Source organism: Monodelphis domestica, chromosome 1 (genome assembly GCF_027887165.1).
Source record: "Monodelphis domestica isolate mMonDom1 chromosome 1, mMonDom1.pri, whole genome shotgun sequence".
In the NCBI taxonomy this organism is placed as follows: Eukaryota; Metazoa; Chordata; class Mammalia; order Didelphimorphia; family Didelphidae; genus Monodelphis; species Monodelphis domestica.
The window spans coordinates 48,989,670-49,000,488 of NC_077227.1; the positions used below are offsets into that span (position 1 = coordinate 48,989,670).

Below are 10,819 nucleotides of genomic sequence, written 5' to 3' on the forward strand. Positions count from 1 at the left end.
AGCCCTAGGCAGATTGTCCGTTCTATGCAGATGTTGTTCTGTCTTCCCGGGGAAGCCAGGAATTGTTGGTGTTTCCGTGTAACTGCCCTCCTCAGTTCCCTCCTCATGCTTCTCTGTTGCCTTACTTCCATGCTCTGAGCCTGGCTCGGCCCTTTCCTCGGGGTGTTTGTTTCTGTGCCTTAGCTGGCCAGGAGAGCCAGCACTCAGAGGGGGGAGGGGCCACGGCTTCCCAGAGCTCCAAGGGCTCCTGATATGATTAACTTTCTCTGGGTTGAACTGAGTATGCTTTGAGGCAGGGACCTTGAGACTCGGATGGAAGGATCCAGCCAGGAGGCTGCTGGCTCCCCCGTCTCTTTTTGTTTCCCTGCTGTCTGGGTGCCCCCGCGACTGGGTCAGGTTGTTTTCAGGAAGAGGCCTTCAGAATAGCCGGCTCCCGAGGCCCTTTTGCCAGCCCTGAGGGTTACTGTTGTTTCAGATGACCCTGCTCTCTGGGGGGCGTGGATTCCTGGAGCTCTGAGGGCTCCTGATAGGATTAACCTTGGACTGAGTATGCCCTGAGGTAGGGACCTTCGGTGAGACTCAGATGGAAGGATCTGGTCAGGGGGTTACAGGCTCCCCTGTCTCTCTCTGTTTCCCTGCTGTCTGGGTGTCCCCTCGACTGGGTCAGGTTGTTTTCAGGAAGCAGCCTTAAGGATAGCGGGTCCTGAGGCTCTGAGGTTCCCTCTGCTGCCTCGGACTCAGAGCTCTGGGTTGCGGGGATGGGTCCTTGGACCTTCCTTCTGCCTACCCCTTATGTCCGAGTGATCTCGTGTTCTGGATTTTTGGGGGGGCGTACCTTTTGATCCAGGTCCAGGTCCAGGAGGAGGATTCCCGGGGTCTATGCTGTTGTTTGTTTTGAATTTCGGTGCCTTAGGAGCATATAGTTTGAGTTCAGTAGGGAAGGGTTTCCAGAGATCTGAACTTTAGCTTTCTCTAAGCTGCCATCTTGACTGGAAGTCCTGCTTTCATCACTTCTTGCCTATAACAACCTCATAATTATCTCCCTGCTTCAAGTCCCTTCTTCCTTCAATTTCACTTCCCAACAGCTGCCAAAGTTATTTTCTAAAAGATAGTTCTGACTATGACTTACTCAATCAATTCTAATGACTAGGATCAGCCATTATTTAGTATTTTGCTCATCTTTTTTATGTCTTTTTTTAGTAAGCTTCAGAAGAGACAGACTTATTAGTACAGTGTACAAGAATATGATTCCTAAGTAAGTAAATCTCCAAACTTTAGTAATGTGGGCTCAAAACATTTCTTCCTGGTGTGTTCATTCAGAGAAGTTTGGGGACTTTCAAGGGAGTAGCTTGTATTCTGCATTGTGGCTCAGCAAAGGAGATAGTTGCTCAGAATTATGTTGTCAATATCTGCCTCTAGAAGAAAATGCCAACTCCTTGGCACATCATTAACAGTCAGCCTTTAGCCTATGTGAACAGACTTATTTCTCCTTATCATATTCATTCTTCCAGCTTATCAAACTGACATGCTGGTTGGTTTCCAATTCCCTTCTGTTCTGTGTGACCTTCTTGCGTTGTACATCAATGCAACCAGCTAGCATGTCGGGGTATTTTTTAAACTCTTACCTTCCATTTTAGAATCACTAATGTGTATTGGCTCCAAAGCAGAAGAGTGGTAAGGGCTAGGCAATGGGGGTTAAGTGACTTGCCCAGGGTCACAAAGCTGGGAAGTGTCTAAGGTCAGATTTGAACCTAGGACCTCCCATCTCTAGGGCTAGCTCTCAATCCACTGAGCTACCCAGCTGCCCCCTGGATGTGTTGAGTTTAAAATGTTTAGGTGCCCCCACCTTCAATGAAACCTTCCCCATCCTAAGAAAAAGTGATCCCTTATTCCTCAAAATCCTGAGAGTACTTTGGCTAGACTTCTTTGCTTGTGTCAAATTATTCTTTGTTTCATGCTTTTATTCATGTCAATTCCTCTATCAGATTTATATAAACTCTAGAGGTCCTTATCCCAATTCTTACTTAGGATAAGTCAGGTCCTCCTCTGCCTTGGAACCAATACACAGTATTGATTCTAAGATGGAAGGTAAGGGTTTTAGAGAAAATAGCTTTTAGGAACTTAGCTTGGAGTTTCAGTGGGGTTAGACTAAGTTTTGTTTGCTTCTCTTTCTAATTTTCCTTCCTCTTCTGCTTCTTTATTTTTCCATTTTTCTTTGGAGTGGTGGTGGTGAGTGATGGTGAGGATGGGGACAGAAGGGATGAAAGGAGGGAGAGATGGGAATGATGGTGAAAGGGCTTAGCTTACAATGGAATCTGGTGGAAAACCCTTCTCTGAGGGCCCTTGCACAGAAAGGAGGGAGCAGCAACCTGGGTCCTTGGACTCTGAGCCTTCTCAGATTTGGGATGGGCCACGATGTAATGCCCTGGTTGGCTTCATCACATCCAGTGTCCTCTCAAGAACACAGATTCCTTCACTTCCTTTTTTTTTCCTCCTCAGGAGCTCTGAAAGTTGGAAGAAAGACCGGTCTTTTCTGAACCATTTAATGCTGACTGCAGACTCAGTAAACAATTTTGAGCCCCTGATCTCTCCAGTCACACAGGATTTTGTAAAGATCATTTACAAAGGGATTGAGAGGAGCGGGGAAGGAAAGTTCACTGTGAACCTCAATCAGGACCTGTTTGGATTTGCTTTTGAGAGTGAGTATGGTCTGAGTGAAGGGGCTGAAGGGGTGTCTTAGCAGTCAATGAATTGATAACTCAATGCTTATTAGGCACTTATCTTGTGCAAGACACTGGGCTAAGGACTGAGGATACCAAAAAAGGCAAAATACAGTACCTGGCCTCAAGGAGCTTACAGTCTAATGGGGGAGACCACACACGTGGCAAATGGGTTCAAACATTGTGGACAATTTGGAATTATAGAAGAAGTCACTAATTTTATGACTGAGAGATCCCACTGGTGGAAAGATGGAAATGATCATTTAATGAGTACTTACTTCACTCTAAATGCTTTATAAATATTATCTCATGAGATCCTCACAAGAAACCTGGAAGGTAGAAGCTATAATCATCTCCATTTTATAGTGAAGAAAACTGAGGTAAACAGGATTAAGTGACTTGCCCAAGTTATGCAGCTAGTATGTGTTTGAGGCAGGATTTGAGATCATCTTCCTGACTCCAGACCTCTACTGTGTCATTTAGCTGCCTAAATAATGGGTATATACATTCAGCAAGATCCAACTAAGAGAAAAAAATGGAAAAAATAGAAAAAATAGAAATGTCTCATATAAACCCAAATATTCATTGAACTTTTTCTGTGGAACAAAAATAAATGGAAACAGCTTAGATTCCCATTAATTCAGCAATGGCAAAACAAATTATGATATATGAACAAAATGAAATATTATCATAAGGACGAAATGGAGAATTTAGAGAAATACTTTGTATGAAAGAAATGTGTTGATTTTATCAGAGTCTATGCCCTAGGATTGCCCACACAATAAAAAGTAATTTTCTTATATTCTAAATCAAATTCTTCATCTTTTTCATTTCATGAACTCCTTTGGCAGTCTGGTGAAGTGCAAGGAGCCCATCTTAGAATGATCATTTTTTATTGGCTCGCCCACCCATGAGCAATTAATATTTTTCCAGCTGCTTAGATCTGACTTTATTTTTGTCAAGTGTTTTATAGATGTGATCATGTAGGTAGACTCCTGGGTTTTTATATTGTCTATAGTTATTTTAAATGGGATTTCTCTATCACTTGCTATTGGGCTTTATTGGTAGTATAGAGAAATGCTGATGATTTATGTGGGTTTTTTAAAATAACCTTCAACTTAGCTAAAGTTACTTGTTTCAATTAGTTTTTGGTTGATTCTCTAGGATTTTCTAAGTATGCCATCATATCATCTGCAAAGAACAGTAGCTTTAATTCCCCATTGCCTATTTTAATTTCTTCTTCTCCTGTTATTGCTATATTGCTATAACTTGCATTTCTAGTATAATATTAGATAGCAGTGCTGATAATGAGCATCCTTACTTTACTCCTGATCATAATGGGAAGGCTTCTAGCTTATCCTCATGACAGATAATACTTGCCAGTGGTTTTAGATAAGATATTATTTATCATTTTGAGGAGGGTTTCATTTATTCCAATATTCTCTAGAGTTTTTGCTAGGCACAGGTATGGTATTTTGTCAGAATTGTCCAGGAACTCACAGGTGGGAAGTGTCTAAGGTCAGATTTGAAATCAGGACTTCCTCTCTCCAGGTTTAGCTCTCAATCCCCTGAACCACCTTGCTGCCCCTTTCATATCTATTGAAATAATCATAGAGTTTCAGTTGGTTTTGCTACTGATACAATTTCCTAAAATTTACTTTGTAAAGGAGAAGTCTCTCATAAGCTGTTTCCTCTGTCCTCATCCCTTATGATGCAATGTGGGAAACTGATTTAACAGAGAAAAGCATGCCTAATACTTTAATTACCTTGAAGAGGAAGATGGAATTTCAGTGGGAGGTAAAGGGGAGGCTAATGATCTGAAATCCTCAGCAAGACCATAGGCCAGGCATACCAATGGAAATAATCTCTGGTCCCACAGCTATCTGCAACATTATCTTTGGGGAGCGGCAGGGAGTCCTGGATGAATTGGTAGATTCTGAGGCCCAGAAGTTCATTGATGCTGTGTCTACAATGTTCAATACTAGCGTTCCAATGCTGAATATTCCTCCAGAACTATTCCGCATGGTCAAGGCCAAGATCTGGAGGGACCACGTGGCCTCATGGGATACAATTTTTAATCGAGGTGAGTGAGCATTATGATTGAATGAGTTTTCTTCCAGGGTGTTATTGTTTCCAGGACTTACACATGGGTTTTCTATCTCTCCTTTTCCAGGCTACATCCCATTGCAGTCACCATACAAAGGTACCTTCCATCAGATTTAGTTCTCCAGGATTACACAATTCCTGCCAAAGTAAGCACTCAGACTGGTTTGCATGCATTCCTTATAAGGAATCCAGAGAGCCCAAACCATTGTTTTTTTCACTTCTTGTCCAGATTGGCAATAGGGGATATGACAACCAGGGTGGGTGGTGGCCAAATTTGCATTTTTTAGTGAGAAGGGGAAGATGTGAAGGGCTTTAGGGTTTTCCCCCAGAGCTGGCAGAACTAACTCAACCCTACACCGACTGGGAATTTCCTTGGGGTTTTCATCTTGAGCAGCCCTTACTTACGTCTTCTTCCTGAGCCATTAATATAACAGGTGCTTGTCATTTCTGAATGAGGCCATTCACCTGTTGTTACCTGCTTAGCTCTTTTTTTTTTTGGTCTCCTTCATATCCAAAAACCTGTATTAAATTGTTTGCATGATCCTGTCTGGGTGCAGTAAGGAGTTTAGCAAGTGGAGTCCTTGCCCTCTGGGTCAGATTAAGAGATACTGAGAGATACACATTAACATAGAAGGGATAGAGACAGACAATTAGCAATATTCAACCCATACTATACATGAATTAATGTATTCACTTTGAGACTGAATATGACTTTATTAGGGCTCTTAGCACATGGCATGTGTTTATATTTGGTGTTAGGGAGCCAGCTTCAGAAAATAAACCTATACGTATGAGGGAGCTTAGTATATGGCAAAGCATATAGAAAACTGGACTTGGAATCAGGAAGACCCAAGTTCATATCCTGCCTCAGATATTTACTAGCTGTGTGACTTCAGGCAAGTCACTTAATCCAGCCTCAGTTTCCTGATCTGTAAAATGAGGCTAATACTAGCACCTACTTCAGAGGGTTATTTTGAGGATCAAATGAGATCTATAAAAGACTTTATAAACTCAGTACATTCTAGCTACTATTATGATTATCAAAATCATTAAGCTAGAAAGTCAATTAGCCCTAGGAACAGACAGCTAACAAATACTATACATGAGTTGCTTTATGGACTTTTGTTGGTCTTTAATGTTGGCACATACATCATCACAAATGCCAATGTCCAATTCATCCATTTCACATTCAACAAACATTAGGAACTACTATGTATAATGTACTAGACTGTGCCCCAGAGAAAGGTAAATACATAAATTTCTGAACTTAAATAACGTCTGTGCAAGGAGATCCATTGTGATTCAGATTTAAGCTTTGTAGGTAAAGGTAGGAGTATGAGGAAGAATTCAACATTTTGACTCAATTTGGCGAGTTACCTTTGGCCACAGTAAGGGTTCCTACTAGGATGGAAATATAGTCACCCTTGTGTTAAAATATTTATTTTTTCAAAGTTCCTTTAGAACCATTGCCTCCTTTAATCTTGGGTTATGGGGTTATGGCATTATCTCCATTTGACAGATGAGGAAACTGAGGTCATCAAGAATGATGTCATTTGTCCAAGAAGACATGAGTACTTGATAGAACCTTGACCAGAGCTTAATGTCTCCTGCCTTCCCGATTAGAGTTCCTGAACTAAGTCTCAGGATGTCTTATTTGACATTTCTGGGATTGTTGAGGCACCACAGAACAACCTGTCCTGGGCATTCTGCATAGAACTGGTTCTAGTCTTTTCTCCCTCTCTCTATGTCTTTATCCAGACACTGGTCCAGGTGGGTCTTTTTGCCATGGGCAGGGATCCTAATTTCTTCCCCAACCCAGAAAAGTTTGACCCAAGGAGATGGCTCCATGAAGACACCTATTTCCGTGCTCTGAGTTTTGGCTTTGGCCCTCGGCAATGCATTGGGCGGAGGATCGCAGAGCTGGAGATGACTATCTTTCTGATACATGTGAGTCTAAAACTGCTTAGGAGGGAAGAGAGGGAATCTCATAAAGAAGGCCCAAAGTCCCTTTCCCCTCTGGATCCACTCTCTATTTCCTTCTTATTCCCAGGGAGGATAAGTTCTATGCATTGAAGATAGTCCTTGTTTGTGTTCTGATAGTGGTAAGACTGTAGGGAGTTCTTAGCTGAAAGAAGGGCTCCATCTTTGAATCCAAGAGAATTGACTGAGACTGGGTGGTAGACAGGGAGAAGAAAGTAGACTGATGTCAGCATCGTGTTCCCAAGTGATTCTCAACCCATTTGGGGTTCTACCTCTCTGTTCCACCAGCATCTCTTTTTCCTTTTAGCAGCAGATGCAACTATTTCTCTGGGTCTCAAGTCATAAGTATTTGTGGTTAGGAATCCAAATGGAGACTTTCTGGGGCCTCATTAGCCTCTGTCAGGCAGTGATTTGAAAATTAACTGTGGGTAGGAGGGTGTTGGTTAGGGACAAGGCAAAGGCTAGTCCTAGGTGTTTGTGTTTTCAATCTCTGGAGATAGACCTGTGGCCCAGGGAGGTGGAAAGGGGGAAGGCAGAAGGAAGATTAGGATGTTTTCTCCCACATTTGGGCCCCAGTGAAACTGTTCCTTAGTCAAATGTCAGTAAATTATCTCCTGGGCCAAAGGAAGCTCCTGACTCTAAGGGTTGTTGAGATCTTTATTGTTGAGTCATAATATTTAGAACTGGAAGGGGTCATAGGGATAGTCTAGTCTGAGGAGTGCCTAGTCTAGTATCTTGTCTGAGGTGTTAAACAAGCCCTGGGGGATATGGTCTGCAATTCTCCTGAGTGTGGCAGGAACAAGATTAAAATATCATTGGGAATCATTAAATAAAATAAAAATGAAAAGAAGTATAGATAATGTCAACATGTAGTTTTCTAAGTCAATATGCCACTTACAAGGATCTTGAGGTATGATTTAATGGTTCCCATCTCTGTTTGAGTTTGACATCACTGGTCTAATCCAATTTCCTCATTTTATATCAGAGGAATAAGTTTCCCTCTCAATACTTTCACATCCCTGGAAACTACTGGTGTGTCTTGCAGCATCTTTTGGTCTCCTGTATCTCTCTGTTCTCATTGCCTAAGAGCAAGGCAAGAGGAAGCATTGTGAGCTATGCCAAACTCATATATATATATATATATATATATATATATATATATATATATATATATATATATATATAGGACCCCCAACTTTGTCTTCCACCTTCACTGCCCCTCAAGCTGCATCCATTCCTGCAGAACATGTTTTCTCAATGGGCACTTGTATTATAGAGACCATTCAGGAAAGACCAAAGAGTTGCACAATGGTAGTATCTGAGGCATCAATGGGAGCTATATTTTGAGTAAAGGACCTTTCTTGAGACTCAAACCACTCATAGGCAATTTCCTCCGTTTTGACCTAAGCATGAAGTCATCCCATTCTGGAGTCTCCCACCTTTTTCATTTGGCTCATCCCTCTCTTCTCTGCAGATTTTGGAGAACTTCAAGATTGAAATCCACAAGTTTACAGATGTGGGGACCACCTTTAATCTCATCCTGATGCCTGACAAGCCCATCATATTCACCTTCCGGCCCCTCAAGCCCCAGGTGTAACACAGAGAGACAGAATTCCTGTGCGTTTATTGGGAGGGAGGGTGACCTGGAATTACCACATTATATACAGAACAGCTGGGTATAATGCAGGATGATACAGATCCAGGTAGAGAAATACAAGTATATAATGTGATTGAAGCTGGGCCAAGGAAATGATTTACCTCTTTATCTAGGGTAGGATTTCTTAACCTGGAGTCTGTGAACTTTACATATATATGTATATATATTTGGAGAACTGTATTTCAAAATAATTAGTTTCCTTTGTACTCCTGTATATTTTATGCAATTAAAAACATGGTTCTGAGGAGTCTAAAGACTTTGTGAAACTACCAAAAAGGGGTTTCCTGATTGAAAAAAGTTAAGAACCTCTGTGATCTGTGGATCTGTCTTCTTATGCCATATCTTGCCCTAGGAAAAAGGTCCTGAAACCAATAAGAAGATGGTTAAAAGCCTTCTTTGTTACTGGCTTAAATTGATTTCACTATAAGATCCCCCACATTTTTTCTCTATTGCTGATTGGAGTAGAAGGAAAACAAAAACCATATTGCACATTTGAACTTCTCAAAATGTCCACTTTGAAAAAAGCAAACAAACCAGAGCTGGAGAGTGTTGTGAGATGTAAAATGGAGAATTCTGAATATATTAAATCAAAAAGTTTTATACAAATAAATGTTGCCAAAATTAAAAGAAAGCAGAAAATTGGGGAGAAATTTTAATAGAAAGCCTCTTAGACAGCAGTGTCATATCTAAAACATAGACTTTGTCAAATTTATGAGTCATCTCTTAATAACTGGATAAAGTTATGAACAGACAATTTTTGAAAGAAGACATCAATGCTATATATAAGTATAGGAAAAAATGCTCTAAATCACTACTGAATAGAGAAATGGAAACCAAAACAATTCTGAGAAATCATCTCATCCATCACATTGGATAAATGACAAACGAGCTATACATGACAGATGTTGGAGGGGATGTGGAAAAATGGGGACACTGATACATACTAGAACTGTGAACCAATCCAACCATTTTGAAGAACAATTTGTAGTTACACTCAGAGAGTTAATAAAACAGTGTAATACCCTTAGGTACTCGGCAGTATCAGCACCGGGTCTGTTTCCCAAGGAGATAAGGGTAAAAGGAAAAGAACCTCTATGTTCCAAAATATTTATAGCAGCTCTCTGTGGTGGCAGAGAAGTGGACTGAGGGGATGCTCATCAATTGGGAAATAGCTGAACAAATTGTGGTATGTGTTTGTGATGAAATTCTACTATAAGAAACAATGAGTAAATTGATTTTTTGAAAAACTTGGAAAGAACTAAATGAGATAATGAGCAGCAAAATGAGTAGAATTAAGAGATCATTATACACATCTACAGACTTAATTCTTGATGAGTAACTTACAACATCTACCTTCAGAGAATGAACTGAAAAATGGAAACATGAAAAGATAATCTCTATATACATATGTTTGCTGGATGATGCCTTCTATGGTGTGAGGAGGGGAGAGGGGCAGAGATACTTGAAAATAAATTCTAATACTAAAATAAAAATCTAAAATAAAAAATTATACTAAATTAATGACATTATTTTAAAATTCAGAAAATAAAATATATTTTAAAAATTAGTAAATTACAACAGATAGCCACATCATTATTATCATTCTCAATGCAAGTTACTCTTATGAAAATTTATTAAGTGAAGAAATTATTGCCAAGTCTTAAAAATGACCTTGATGGCTCTAATATTGACCCTGTCCAAGCCAAGAATCTGTTAAGTGTGCAAAGACATGCCAACATAAACAGGTGTGCCATTTTACATATGGATATGAAGGCAACAGGTATAATGGCAAGATCTTATTTTTGGTACCAAAGTTTGAATTCTTGGCTCTGCTACTTACCAGTTGCATGACTATAGGTAAACTTCTTTTGCTTCCTTTCCCTTTTCCTTTCCTTTCCCTCCTCCATCTTCCTTCCTTTTTCTTTCCTTTCTTTCTTTTCCTTCTATTATCTCTCTCTTTCTTTCTCTCTCTCTCTCTCTTTCTTTCTTTCTTTCTTTTTTTCTTTCTTTCTTTCTTTCTTTCCTTCCTTCCTCTTTCTTCTTTCTTCTTTTATTTGTTTCTCCTTCCTTTCCCTTCCCTTTCCATCTTAGAATCAATACTGTGTATTGGTTCTAAGATAGAAGAGTGGTAAGAGGAAGACATTGAGAATTAAGTGACTTGCCCAGAGTCACACAGCTAGGAAGTATCTCAGGTCATATTTGAACCCAGGACTATCTCTTATCCCGGCTCTCAATTCACTGAACCACCCAGCTGCCTTCATGTGAATAAATTTCTTAATCTCTCTAGGCCAATTTCTCTCTGAGAGGACTAATGATGAGTATGTAACCCATCTCCCAACAGAGAGTGAGAAGAACT

At 40.3% G+C, this 10,819-nt stretch overlaps 1 protein-coding gene across 1 annotated transcript; it reads left to right on the forward strand.

Annotated features, from left to right (window-relative positions):
* Positions 1-2,308: 2,308 nt before the first annotated feature.
* On the forward strand, positions 2,309-9,130 carry LOC130457063 (cholesterol side-chain cleavage enzyme, mitochondrial-like). The gene is made up of 5 exons (XM_056815274.1): positions 2,309-2,699; positions 4,600-4,807; positions 4,858-4,972; positions 6,585-6,773; positions 8,281-9,130. Exons 1-5 carry the CDS (start codon positions 2,309-2,311, stop codon positions 8,401-8,403), a joined length of 1,026 nt encoding a protein of 341 aa, XP_056671252.1. The 3' UTR covers positions 8,404-9,130.
* Positions 9,131-10,819: the final 1,689 nt, after the last annotated feature.